At 43.1% G+C, this 14,938-nt stretch overlaps 1 protein-coding gene across 8 annotated transcripts in view; it reads right to left on the bottom strand.

The window, feature by feature from the left end:
• The window catches only part of paplna (papilin a, proteoglycan-like sulfated glycoprotein), a 610,770-nt gene that overhangs the window by 136,366 nt on the left and 459,466 nt on the right, over nucleotides 1–14,938 (bottom strand). For all 8 annotated transcript variants that reach the window (XM_059951694.1, XM_059951720.1, XM_059951737.1 and 5 more), the window contains one exon: nucleotides 11,420–11,525. In XM_059951694.1, coding sequence (XP_059807677.1) covers nucleotides 11,420–11,525 — 106 coding nt within the window. The remainder of the gene's footprint in view (nucleotides 1–11,419; nucleotides 11,526–14,938) is intronic.

Genomic DNA, 14,938 nt, shown 5'->3' with positions numbered 1-14,938 from the left:
TGCTCAGCGAAACGGCTTGACAGAGGAAGACGTGCTTAGTGTAACGGCTTTACAGTGGAAGACATGCTCAGTGTAATGGCTTTACAGAGGAAGACATGCTCAGTGTAACGGCTTTACAGTGGAAGATTTCCTCAGAGTAATGGCTTTACAGTGGAAGATGTGCTCACAGTAATGGCTTTACAGTGGAAGATGTGCTCAATGTAACGGCTTTACAGTGGAAGATGTGCTCAGTGAAATTGCTTTCTACATGAAGACGTGCTCAGTGTAATGGCTTTACAGTGGAAGACGTGCTCAGTATAACGGCTTTCTAGTGGAAGATTTGCTCAGTGTAATGGCTTTACAGTGGAAGACGTGCTCCGTGTAACGGCTATATAGTGGAAGATGTGCTCAGTGTATTTGCTTGATAGTGGAAGATGTGCTCAGTGTAATAACCTCACAGCGGAAGATTTGCCCAGTGTAATGGCTTTACAGTGGAAGATGTGCTCAATGTAATGGCTTTATAATGGAAGATATGCTCAGTGTAATGGCTTTGCAGTGGAAGACATGCTCAGTGTAACGGCTTTACAGAGGAAGACATGCTCAGTGTAATGGCTTTACAGTTGAAGACGTGCTTAGTGTAATGGCTTTATAGTGGAAGATGTGCTCAGTGTAATAGCTTTACAGTGGAAGATGTGCTCAGTCTAATGGCTTTACAGTGGAAGACGTGCTCAGTGTAATGTCTTTAAAGTGGAAGATGGGCTCATTGTTATGGCTTTACAGTGGAAGATGTGCTCAGTGTAATAGCTTTACAGTGGAAGATATGCACAGTTTAATGGCTTTACAATGGAAGGTTTGCTCAGCGAAACGGCTTGACAGAGGAAGACGTGCTTAGTGTAACGGCTTTACAGTGGAAGACATGCTCAGTGTAATGGCTTTACAGAGGAAGACATGCTCAGTGTAATGGGTTTACAGTGGAAGATTTCCTCAGAGTAATGGCTTTACAGTGGAAGATGTTCTCACAGTAATGGCTTTACAGTGGAAGATGTGCTCAATGTAACGGCTTTACAGTGGAAGATGTGCTCAGTGTAATGGCTTTACAGTGGAAGATGTGCTCAGTGTAACGGCTTTACAGTGGAAGATGTGCTCAGTGTAATGGCTTTACAGTGGAAGATGTGCTCAGTGTAATGGCTTTACAGTGGAAGACGTGCTCAGTGTAATGGTTTTATACAGGAAGACATGCTCAGTGTAACGGCTTTATTGTGTAAGACATGCTCAGTGTAATGGCTTGATAGTGGAAGATGTGCTCAGTCTAATAACCTCACAGTGGAAGATTTGCCCAGTGTAATGGCTTTACAGTGGAAGATCTGCTCAATGTAACGGCTTTACAGTGGAAGATTTCCTCAGAGTAATGGCTTTACAGTGGATGATAGGCTCAGTGTAATGGCTTTACAGTTGAAGACGTGCTTAGTGTAATGGCTTTATAGTGGAAGATGTGCTCAGTGTAATAGCTTTACAGTGGAAGATGTGCTCAGTCTAATGGCTTTACAGTGGAAGACGTGCTCAGTGTAATGTCTTTAAAGTGGAAGATGGGCTCAGAGTAATGGCTTTACAGTGGATGACGTGCTCAGTGTAACGGCTTTACAGTGGAAGACATGCTCAGTGTAACGGCTTTACAGAGGAAGATTTGCTCAGTGTAATGGCTTTACAGTGGAAGACGTGCTCAGTGTAATGCCTTTATAGTGGAAGACGTGCTCAGTGTAATGGTTTTATACAGGAAGACGTGCTCAGTGTAACAGCTTTATTGTGTAAAACATGCTCAGTTTAATTGCTTTACAGTCTAAGACATGCTCAGTGTAACGGGTTTATAGTGCAAGATGTGCTCAGTGTATTGGCTTTATAGTGGAAGATGTGCTCAGTGTAATGACTTCACAGAGGAAGATTTGCTCAGTGTAACGGCTTTACACTGGAATATGTGCTCAATGTAACGGCTTTACTTTGGAAGATGTGCTCAGTGTAATGGCTTTACAGTGGAAGACGTGCTCAGTGTAATGGTTTTATACAGGAAGACGTGCTCAGTGTAACAGCTTTATTGTGTAAGACATGCTCAGTGTAACGGCTTTATTGTGTAAGACATGCTCAGTGTAATGGCTTGATAGTGGAAGATGTGCTCAGTCTAATAACCTCACAGTGGAAGATTTGCCCAGTGTAATGGCTTTACAGTGGAAGATCTGCTCAATGTAACGGCTTTACAGTGGAAGATTTGCTCAGCGAAACAGCTTGACAGAGGAAGAGGTGCTTGGTGTAATGGCTTTACAGTGGAAGAAGTGCTCAGTGTAATGGCTTTACAGTGGAAGACGTGCTCAGTGTCATGGTTTTATACAGGAAGACGTGCTCAGTGTAACAGCTTTATCGTGTAAGACATGCTCAGTATAATGGCTTTACAGTGGAAGATTTCCTCAGAGTAATGGCTTTACACTGGATGACGTGCTCAGTGTAACGGCTTTACAGTGGAAGTCATGCTCAGTGTAACGGCTTTACAGAGGAAGATTTGCTCAGTGTAATGGCTTTACAGTGGAAGGCGTGCTCAGTGTAATGCCTTTACAGTGTAAGACGTGCTCAGTGTAACGGCTTTATAGTGGAAGATGTGCTCAGTGTATTGGCTTTATAGTGGAAGATGAGCTCAGTGTAATGACTTCACAGCGGAAGATTTGCTCATTGTAATGGCTAGACAGAGGAAGACATGCTCAGTATAATGGCTTTACAGTGGAAGACGTGCTCAGTGTAATGGCTTTATAGTGGAAGATGTGCTCAGTGTAATGGCTTTACAGTGGAAGATGTGCTCAGTGAAACGGCTTTACAGAGGAAGACGTGCTCAGTGTAATAGCTTTACAGTGGAAGATGTACTCAGTGTAACGGCTTTACAGAGGAAGACGTGCTCAGTGTAATGGCTTTAAATTGGAAGATGTGCTCAGTTTAATGGCTTTACAGTGCAACATGTGCTCAGTGAAATGGCTTTCTACATGAAGACGTGCTCAGTGTAATGGCTTTACAGTTGATGAAGTGCTCAGTGTAATGGCTTTACAGTCGAAGACCTGCTCAGTGTAATGGTTTTATACAGGATGACGTGCTCAGTGTAATGGCTTTACAGTGTAAGACGTGCTCAGTGTAATGGCTTTACAGTGGAAGACCTGCTCAGTGCAACGGCTTTACAGCGGAAGACGTGCTCAGTGTAATGGCTTTACAGTGGAGGACGTGCTCAGTGTAATGGCTTTACAGTGGAAGATGTGCACACAGTAATGGCTTTACAGTGGAAGATGTGCTCAGTGTAACGGCTTTACAGTGGAAGATGTGCTCAGTGTAATGGCTTTACAGTGGAAGATGTGCTCAGTGTAATGGCTTTACAGTGGAAGACGTGCTCAGTGTAATGGTTTTATACAGGAAGACATGCTCAGTGTAACGGCTTTATTGTGTAAGACAAGCTCAGTGTAATGGCTTGATAGTGGAAGATGTGCTCAGTCTAATAACCTCACAGTGGAAGATTTGCCCAGTGTAATGGCTTTACAGTGGAAGATCTGCTCAATGTAACGGCTTTACAGTGGAAGATTTCCTCAGAGTAATGGCTTTACAGTGGATGATAGGCTCAGTGTAATGGCTTTACAGTTGAAGACGTGCTTAGTGTAATGGCTTTATAGTGGAAGATGTGCTCAGTGTAATAGCTTTACAGTGGAAGATGTGCTCAGTCTAATGGCTTTACAGTGGAAGACGTGCTCAGTGTAATGTCTTTAAAGTGGAAGATGGGCTCAGAGTAATGGCTTTACAGTGGATGACGTGCTCAGTGTAACGGCTTTACAGTGGAAGACATGCTCAGTGTAACGGCTTTACAGAGGAAGATTTGCTCAGTGTAATGGCTTTACAGTGGAAGACGTGCTCAGTGTAATGCCTTTATAGTGGAAGACGTGCTCAGTGTAATGGTTTTATACAGGAAGACGTGCTCAGTGTAACAGCTTTATTGTGTAAAACATGCTCAGTTTAATTGCTTTACAGTCTAAGACATGCTCAGTGTAACGGGTTTATAGTGCAAGATGTGCTCAGTGTATTGGCTTTATAGTGGAAGATGTGCTCAGTGTAATGACTTCACAGAGGAAGATTTGCTCAGTGTAACGGCTTTACACTGGAATATGTGCTCAATGTAACGGCTTTACTTTGGAAGATGTGCTCAGTGTAATGGCTTTACAGTGGAAGACGTGCTCAGTGTAATGGTTTTATACAGGAAGACGTGCTCAGTGTAACAGCTTTATTGTGTAAGACATGCTCAGTGTAACGGCTTTATTGTGTAAGACATGCTCAGTGTAACGGCTTTATTGTGTAAGACATGCTCAGTGTAATGGCTTGATAGTGGAAGATGTGCTCAGTCTAATAACCTCACAGTGGAAGATTTGCCCAGTGTAATGGCTTTACAGTGGAAGATCTGCTCAATGTAACGGCTTTACAGTGGAAGATTTGCTCAGCGAAACAGCTTGACAGAGGAAGAGGTGCTTGGTGTAATGGCTTTACAGTGGAAGAAGTGCTCAGTGTAATGGCTTTACAGTGGAAGACGTGCTCAGTGTCATGGTTTTATACAGGAAGACGTGCTCAGTGTAACAGCTTTATCGTGTAAGACATGCTCAGTATAATGGCTTTACAGTGGAAGATTTCCTCAGAGTAATGGCTTTACAGTGGATGACGTGCTCAGTGTAACGGCTTTACAGTGGAAGTCATGCTCAGTGTAACGGCTTTACAGAGGAAGATTTGCTCAGTGTAATGGCTTTACAGTGGAAGGCGTGCTCAGTGTAATGCCTTTACAGTGTAAGACGTGCTCAGTGTAACGGCTTTATAGTGGAAGATGTGCTCAGTGTATTGGCTTTATAGTGGAAGATGAGCTCAGTGTAATGACTTCACAGCGGAAGATTTGCTCATTGTAATGGCTAGACAGAGGAAGACATGCTCAGTATAATGGCTTTACAGTGGAAGACGTGCTCAGTGTAATGGCTTTATAGTGGAAGATGTGCTCAGTGTAATGGCTTTACAGTGGAAGATGTGCTCAGTGAAACGGCTTTACAGAGGAAGACGTGCTCAGTGTAATAGCTTTACAGTGGAAGATGTACTCAGTGTAACGGCTTTACAGAGGAAGACGTGCTCAGTGTAATGGCTTCAAATTGGAAGATGTGCTCAGTTTAATGGCTTTACAGTGCAAGATGTGCTCAGTGAAATGGCTTTCTACATGAAGACGTGCTCAGTGTAATGGCTTTACAGTGGAAGACGTGCTCAGTATAACGGCTTTCTAGTGGAAGATTTGCTCAGTGTAATGGCTTTACAGTGGAAGACGTGCTCCGTGTAACGGCTATATAGTGGAAGATGTGTTCAGTGTAATGGCTTTACAGTGGAAGAAGTGCTCAGTGTAATGGCTTTACAGTGGAAGACGTGCTCAGTGTAACGGCTATATAGTGGAAGATGTGCTCAGTGTATTTGCTTGATAGTGGAAGATGTGCTCAGTGTAATAACCTCACAGCGGAAGATTTGCCCAGTGTAATGGCTTTGCAGTGGAAGATGTGCTCAATGTAACGGCGTTACAGTGGAAGATGGGCTCAGTGTAATGGCTTTACAGTGGAAGATGTGCTCAGTGTAATGGCTTTACAGTGGAACACGTGCTCAGTGTAACGGCTTTCTAGTGGAAGATTTGCTCAGTGTAATGGCTTTACAGTGGAAGACGTGCTCCGTGTAACGGCTATATAGTGGAAGATGTGCTCAGTGTATTTGCTTGATAGTGGAAGATGTGCTCAGTGTAATAACCTCACAGCGGAACATTTGCCCAGTGTAATGGCTTTACAGTGGAAGATGTGCTCAATGTAATGGCTTTATAATGGAAGATATGCTCAGTGTAATGGCTTTGCAGTGGAAGACATGCTCAGTGTAATGGCTTTACAGTTGAAGACGTGCTTAGTGTAATGGCTTTATAGTGGAAGATGTGCTCAGTATAATAGTTTTACAGTGGAAGATGTGCTCAGTCTAATGGCTTTACAGTGGAAGACGTGCTCAGTGTAATGTCTTTAAAGTGGAAGATGGGCTCAGTGTAATGGCTTTACAGTGGAAGATGTGCTCAGTGTAATGGCTTTACAGTGGAAGATATGCACAGTGTAATGGCTTTACAGTGGAAGATTTGCTCAGCGAAACGGCTTGACAGAGGAAGACGTGCTTAGTGTAACTGCTTTACAGTGGAAGACATGCTCAGTGTAATGGCTTTACAGAGGAAGACATGCTCAGTGTAACGGCTTTACAGTGGAAGATTTCCTCAGAGTAATGGCTTTACAGTGGAAGATGTGCTCACAGTAATGGCTTTACAGTGGAAGATGTGCTCAATGTAACGGCTTTACAGTGGAAGATGTGCTCAGTGAAATGGCTTTCTACATGAAGACGTGCTCAGTGTAATGGCTTTACAGTGGAAGACGTGCTCAGTATAACGGCTTTCTAGTGGAAGATTTGCTCAGTGTAATGGCTTTACAGTGGAAGACGTGCTCCGTGTAACGGCTATATAGTGGAAGATGTGCTCAGTGTATTTGCTTGATAGTGGAAGATGTGCTCAGTGTAATAACCTCACAGCGGAAGATTTGCCCAGTGTAATGGCTTTACAGTGGAAGATGTGCTCAATGTAATGGCTTTATAATGGAAGATATGCTCAGTGTAATGGCTTTGCAGTGGAAGACATGCTCAGTGTAACGGCTTTACAGAGGAAGACATGCTCAGTGTAATGGCTTTACAGTTGAAGACGTGCTTAGTGTAATGGCTTTATAGTGGAAGATGTGCTCAGTGTAATAGCTTTACAGTGGAAGATGTGCTCAGTCTAATGGCTTTACAGTGGAAGACGTGCTCAGTGTAATGTCTTTAAAGTGGAAGATGGGCTCAGTGTAATGGCTTTACAGTGGAAGATGTGCTCAGTGTAATAGCTTTACAGTGGAAGATATGCACAGTTTAATGGCTTTACAATGGAAGGTTTGCTCAGCGAAACGGCTTGACAGAGGAAGACGTGCTTAGTGTAACGGCTTTACAGAGGAAGACATGCTCAGTGTAATGGGTTTACAGTGGAAGATTTCCTCAGAGTAATGGCTTTACAGTGGAAGATGTTCTCACAGTAATGGCTTTACAGTGGAAGATGTGCTCAGTGTAACGGCTTTACACTGGAATATGTGCTCAATGTAACGGCTTTACTTTGGAAGATGTGCTCAGTGTAACGGCTTTACAGTGGAAGATGTGCTCAGTGTAATGGCTTTACAGTGGAAGATGTGCTCAGTGTAATGGCTTTACAGTGGAAGACGTGCTCAGTGTAATGGTTTTATACAGGAAGACATGCTCAGTGTAACGGCTTTATTGTGTAAGACATGCTCAGTGTAATGGCTTGATAGTGGAAGATGTGCTCAGTCTAATAACCTCACAGTGGAAGATTTGCCCAGTGTAATGGCTTTACAGTGGAAGATCTGCTCAATGTAACGGCTTTACAGTGGAAGATTTCCTCAGAGTAATGGCTTTACAGTGGATGATAGGCTCAGTGTAATGGCTTTACAGTTGAAGACGTGCTTAGTGTAATGGCTTTATAGTGGAAGATGTGCTCAGTGTAATAGCTTTACAGTGGAAGATGTGCTCAGTCTAATGGCTTTACAGTGGAAGACGTGCTCAGTGTAATGTCTTTAAAGTGGAAGATGGGCTCAGAGTAATGGCTTTACAGTGGATGACGTGCTCAGTGTAACGGCTTTACAGTGGAAGACATGCTCAGTGTAACGGCTTTACAGAGGAAGATTTGCTCAGTGTAATGGCTTTACAGTGGAAGACGTGCTCAGTGTAATGCCTTTATAGTGGAAGACGTGCTCAGTGTAATGGTTTTATACAGGAAGACGTGCTCAGTGTAACAGCTTTATTGTGTAAAACATGCTCAGTTTAATTGCTTTACAGTCTAAGACATGCTCAGTGTAACGGGTTTATAGTGCAAGATGTGCTCAGTGTATTGGCTTTATAGTGGAAGATGTGCTCAGTGTAATGACTTCACAGAGGAAGATTTGCTCAGTGTAACGGCTTTACACTGGAATATGTGCTCAATGTAACGGCTTTACTTTGGAAGATGTGCTCAGTGTAATGGCTTTACAGTGCATCACGTGATCAGTGTAACGGCTTTACAGAGGAAGACGTGCTCAGTACAATGGCTTTACTGTGGAAGATGTGCTCAGTGTAATGTCTTTACAGTGGAAGATGTGCTCAGTGCAATGGCTTTACAGAGGAAGACGTGCTCAGTCTAACGGCTTTACAGTGGAAGACATGCTCAGTGTAACGGCTTTACAGAGGAAGATGTGCTCAGTGTAATGGCTTTACAGTGGAAGACGTGCTCAGTGTAATGGTTTTATACAGGAAGACGTGCTCAGTGTAACAGCTTTATTGTGTAAGACATGCTCAGTATAATGGCTTTACAGTGGAAGACGTGCTCAGTGTAATGGCTTTATAGTGGAAGATGTGCTCAATGTAACGGCTTTACAGTGGAAGACGTGCTCAGTGTAATGGCTTTATAATGGAAGATGTGCTCAGGGTAACGGCTTTACAGTGGAAGATGTGTGCAGTGTAACGGCTTTACAGTGCAAGATGTGCTCAGTTTAATGGCTTTACAGTGGAAGATGTGCTCAGTGTAATGGTTTTATACAGGAAGACGTGCTCAGTGTAACAGCTTTATTGTGTAAGACATGCTCAGTGTAATGGCTTTACAGTGTAAGACGTGCTCAGTGTAATGGCTTTACAAAGGAAGACGTGCTCAGTGTAATGGCTTTCCTGTTAGGTTGAAGGAAAGGTTAAAGGTTTGAAAGCACCATGGTTTGCAAGGGATATTAGAAACTTGGTTCGGAAAAAGAGGGATGTCTACAATAGATATAGGCAGCATAGAGTAAAGGAATTGCTCGAGGAGTATAAAGAATGTAAAAGGAATCTTAAGAAAGAGATTAGAAAAGCTAAAAGAAGATACGAGGTTGGTTTGGCAAATAAGGTGAAAGTAAATCCGAAAGGTTTCTATAGTTATATTAAAAGCAAGACGATAGTGAGGGATAAAATTGGTCCCTTAGAGAATCAGGGTGGTCAGCTATGTGTGGAGCCAAGGGAGATGAGAGAAATTTTGAATGATTTCTTCTCTTTGGTATTCACTAAGGAGAAGGATATTAAATTGTGTAAGATGTGGGAAACAAGTAAGGAAGTTATGGAACCTATGACAATTAAAGAGGTGGAAGCGCTTTTAAGAAATTTAAAAGTGGATAAATCTCCGGGTCCTGACAGGATTTTCCCCATGACCTTGAGGGAAGTTTGTGTCGAGATAGCAGGAGCTCTGATGGAGATCTTTCAGATGTCATTAGAAACGGGGATTGTGCCGGAGGATTGGCGTATTGCTCATGTGGTTCCATTGTTTAAAAAGGGTTCTAGAAGTAAGCCTAGCAATTATAGACCTGTCAGTTTGACATCAGTGGTGGGTAACTTAATGGAAAGTATTCTTAGAGATAGTATTTATAATTATCTGGATAGACAGGATCGGATTAGGAGTAGCCAGCATGGATTTGTGCGTGGAAGGTCATGTTTGATAAACCTTATTGAATTTTTTGAATTCAAAAATGTTACGAGGAATGTTGATGAGGGTAAGGTAGTGGATGTAGTTTATATGGACTTCAGCAAAGCCTTTGACAAAGTTCCACATGGAAGGTTAGTTAAGAAGGTTCAGTTGTTAGGTATTAATGCTGGAGTAATAAAATGGATTCAACAGTGGCTAGATGGGAGATGCCAGAGTAGTGGTGGATAATTGTTTATTGGAATAGAGGCCGGTGACCAGTGGGGTGCCTCAGGGATCTGTTTTGGGCCCAATGTTGTTTGTAATATACATAAATGATCTGGATGATGGGGTGGTAAATCGGATTAGTAAGTATGCCGATGATACCAAGGTAGGAGGTGTTGTGGATAATGAGGTGGGTTTTCAAAGCTTGCAGGGAGATTTATGCCGGTTAGAAGAATGGGCTGAACATTGGCAGATGGAGTTTAATGCTGAGAAGTGCGAGGTTCTACATTTTGGCAGGAACAATCCAAATAGAACATACAGGGTAAATGGTAGGGCATTGAGGAATGCAGTGGAACAGAGAGATCTAGGAATAACAGTGCATAGTTCCCTGAAGGTGAAGTCTCATGTAGATAGGGTGGTGAAGAAGGCTTTTGGAAAGCTGGCCTTTATAAATCAGAGCATTGAGTACAGAAGTTGGGATGTAATGTTGAAATTGTACAAGGCATTGGTAAGGCTAAATTTGGAATATTATGTATGGTTCTGGTCACCGAATTATAGGAAAGATTTCAATAAATTAGAGAGAGTGCAGAGATGATTTACTAGGATGTTACCTGGGTTTCAGCACTTAAGTTACAGAGAAAGGTTGAACAAGTTAGGTCTCTATTCATTGGAGTGCAGAATGTTGAGGGGGGATTTGATCGAGGTATTTAAAATTTTGAGAAGGATAGATAGAGTTGACATGAATAGGCTGTTTCCATTGAGAGTAGGGGAGATTCAAACGAGAGGACATGATTTGAGAGTTAGGGGGTAGAAGTTTAAGGGAAACACAAGGGGGTATTTCTTTACTCAGAGAGTGATAGCTGTGTGGAATGAGCTTCCTGTAGAAGTAGTAGAGGCCAGTTCAGTTATGTCATTTAAGGTAAAATTGGATAGGTATATGGACAGGAAAGGACTGGAGGGTTATGGGCTGAGTGCGGGTAGGTGGGACTAGGTGAGATTAAGAGTGGCATGGACTAGGAGGGCCGAGATGGCCTGTTTCCGTGCTGTGATTGTTATATGGTTATATATGGTAATGGCTTTACAGAGGAAGACATGCTCAGTGTAATGGCTTTATACTGGAAGATGTGCTCAGTGTAATGGCTTTATAGTGGAAGATGTGCTCAGTGTAATGGCTTTATAGTGGAAGATGTGCTCAGTGTAACGGCTTTACAGTGGAAGATGTGCTCAGTGTAACGACTTTACAGTGGAAGATGTGCTCAGTGTAACGGCTTTACAGTGGAAGATTTGTTCAGTGTAATGGCTTTATAGTGGAAGATTTGCTCAGTGTAATGGCTTTATCGTGGAAGATTTGCTGTGTAATGGCTTTATAGTGGAAGATGTGCTCAGTGTAATGGCTTTATAGTGGAAGATGTGCTCAGTGTAATGGCTTTATAGTGGAAGATGTGCTCAGTGTAATGGCTTTATAGTGGAAGATTTGCTCAGTGTAATGGCTTTACTGTGGAAGATTTGCTCTGTGTAATGGCTTTACAGTGGAAGATTTGCTCAGTGTAATGGCTTTACAGTGGAAGATTTGCTCAGTGTAATGGCTTTACAGTGGAATATGTGCTCAATACTCACAGAGATCAGTTCACCTTCATCAAGAAGATCATCAGTTGGATGCCTCGGACACCCGAGCTGGTTAAACCCTCTTGCAGACGTCAGTCCATCTGGACAACACCCGTACCTGAGCATTTCAGACAGACACATAATCCAATAAACATGGGCCTGTTTGAATGGGATTGTGAAATGTTCTACTTCTCACTGACTCTGGGCAGGCAGAAACCTGTATACATTGCTGGGGTAGGAAGGAGACTTCATCATAGCAGCACAACTTGTGGACGACAGGTATTGTCCTGAGGACTGTTCTTTGATGGTGTCCTTTGCCTTTTTAATACCAGTTTGGACTGCAAGTCTTTCATTTGGAATTGTTTCCACTATCTCTAGCATTCATTAAATCAATGGAGCAGTTTGAAATGAAAGAGGAGATTGGTATCTTGGGGTGTTCATTGAGCCTGAAGGATAGGTCGCAAACATTTTGTCACCATTCAAGAAGCCATAGAGTACACAATAGAGTGTTAACGTTCACAATGACTGATAACCAGGGATACAAATCAGCAGAGATCACCCAGCTATCTGGTCAGCAGGGACCCAGCAGAGTCCAATGACCAGTGTGATGAGAACAGCAAGTCGGGACCAATATAAATGCGGACTCTCGGCAGAAACAATGCTCAGGTGTGCACTGATAATGTCAACTGCAGGCTCAGCAAACAGCCCTATAAACAATGGAGCAGTATCCTCGTGCCAGGGTGCAGGACAAGGTGTGGGAGAGAGGTCAGGACACTCTCTGATGACACATCCACCACTGGAAACCAATCTGAGGTAAGGAGGTAAAATTTACTTTGAAAAATTAACAAAAAATTTCAGAACGAGGGATTGTAAATGAGGATCATCCACTGTCCACAGAAACACACTGACTAGAGCACAAGTAGGCCATGCAGCTGAGTCTGTTCCGCTGTTCAACAGATTGAAGTGCATCATCCCATGCTCTTTGCACAACCATCCTCCAAAGCCTTTTGCTCCTAGAAATCTGCCTATTCAGCTTCCACAGCCAAATGTAGGAAGAGTTCCACACATTCAGCGGCCGTTGGGTAAAGAAATTCACTTTACCTGTATCCTGAGACTGTCACCCACTGTACTAGACCATGCATCCTGTTTGTCTACTTCTGCAACAATCTTAACTGTTATAATAACCTTTACTTTATGATGCACTATCAATTACTCCAAAACACTGGAAGTAGAGTAAATACTGAAAGGCTTTCATTAACTGTAAAATGAATCCACATCCATGCTGTATGTCTGTCCTGGAGAAGCAGTAAGACAATGGCCTTTATACAAGAGTCTGTGGGAGGAGCCACAGGAGCAGAAGGCAGAGGGCCGTGTCCAGGCATGTCCAGACAGATAACCCAGTTACAACCTATATACATGGCTTACCACACTTTAAAAAACTACAGGGCCAGTCAAACTAACATCTCCTCATTCAACAGCCTCAGCAGCTCAGGAACCATTTGCTGAATCTTCACTGCTGAGTCCTGCGCTATCCAGTCTCCCCGAGTCTCAAACCTTCTAGTCCTGGTACATCTGAATCAGAATCAGGTTTATTATCATTGAAATGTTTTTTACAGCAGCAGTACAATGCAAGGCATAAAAATTATTATGAGACACCAAAATAAATCGCAAAATACGCATGTGGTGAACCATGTATATCTGTCTGGACACGCCCCTCTGCTGACTGCTCCTGTAGCTCCTCCCACAGACCCCTGGAATGCGTTACTGCTCCTCCCACAGTCCAGGGCGGTTATCCAGCATGGACTTGCTCTGTTTTACTGCTAATAAAAGCCTTTCAGTATTTACTCTACTTCCAGTCTTTTGGAGTTATTGATAGAGCATCAATCAAATAGCTTGAAAGGTGCTTCTTGAAGTGTTGTGAAGTCTGTAGTCTCCTCCCCAATGGTAGTAATACACCGTTTCAAACTCCGTGTCATTCTGTGTTTGGTCCTCTCCACCTTCTACAGATGGAACATGATACCCCAGCTCCTGTTGCTCAGTGCTCATGCTAAATGCTTCACCCCTGTTTACTATTTTTGTGGACTATATACTGTACATGTACCCTTCCATCACTCTGATCTACCACACTCCCCCAGACCTTTGAATTCACTGTTGAAACCCTGCTTTGCTTTAACTGACAAAAATACAACACTTCTGCAATGAAGGACAACAGACCCACCATTTGTTCTTAGTGACTAGTGTACCTCTGAACGTCTAAACTTCCCACATTAATAATGGTCCACTGTCCTCTTCTTTCTGTCAGAATGTAAACCACATTCAGCCCAATTGCACGACTGATGTTGTACCCACCTTACTGGCTGAGAGACAGTACCATTATCCACTCTGCCTTGAGGAAGACCAGCCGGTCCTCGGTGACTGGGGAAGATCATGTGACAATGGAATCAAACAACAACCCTGGGCTTTGTTTGGCTGATGCAGGAAATCTCCCAACCCTCTATCTCTATCAAATTAGCCCAAGTGTTTCAGCAGGGTCAGTGGCTGGGAGTTCAGTGCCTGAACCAGGGACAAGGCAGTGGGCTGATGAAAGAGGCTGTAATGCCTACACTGCTCCCAGCTTCCATGACTGCCAACAGGATCCACTGCCCCACAACAATAAGGTCCAAAGATGGTGCCTCTTCAAGCCAGGAGTTTGCCTGAGCTCAGATACTGGAAAGAACCAATAGGGTGCCTGTGAGGAGTAAGGGCCTCAACGAATACACAGAGTCATTGAAATTTGTGTTAAGAAGGATGCCATTAAACTGGAAAGAGTACAATAAAATTCATGAGGACATCACTGCATCAGGAGAGTGTGAGTTAGGTAGAAACTTTTCCCCCAGAACACAGGAGGCTGACAGGAGACTTTATAGAGGTTTATAAAATTGTGTGGTATGGATAAAGTAGACAGACACAGTCTTTTTTCAGCGTAGGAGACTCTGTCTAAAGGACACAGGTTTAAGATGAGAGAGGAAAGATTTGCATCAAACATAGCATAGTACAGCATGGCCTAAGCCACTCAGCCCACAATGTTGTACCAGCCCTTTAACCTACTCAAAGATCAATCTAATCCTTACCTCCCACATAACCACCCATGTGCCTATCTAGGAGTCTCTTAAATGTTCCTAATGTATCTGTCTCCACCACCACTCATGCCTGTGTAAAAAGCTTTTCTCAATATCTGCCTGCATCTTCCTCTCAACACCTTAAAGTTATAGCCCATTATATCAGCATTTCCACCATGGGAAAAGATCTCTAGCTGTCCACTCTGCCTGTGCCTCTTATCACCTTGTGTATCAGGCAGCGGGTTTCTCATTCATGCCACCCTCTGAGTGAAGATGTTTTCCCTTCAATCTTTCACCTTTCAACTCAAACCTTTTATGTTGTTGTGGTATTTTCCCCAAACCTTACAGGGACTAACAGAGTAACTTCCAAGCACCTTCAGTTCACTGAAGAGTTTCATCATTAAGAGCTGGATGCCTCTTCTCTCAATCTTTC

The sequence above is a fragment of the Hypanus sabinus genome, chromosome 2 (assembly GCF_030144855.1).
Source record: "Hypanus sabinus isolate sHypSab1 chromosome 2, sHypSab1.hap1, whole genome shotgun sequence".
Classification (NCBI taxonomy): Eukaryota; Metazoa; Chordata; class Chondrichthyes; order Myliobatiformes; family Dasyatidae; genus Hypanus; species Hypanus sabinus.
Note: the sequence above shows the minus strand (reverse complement) of the source record. Positions and strands in the feature narration are given on the sequence as shown.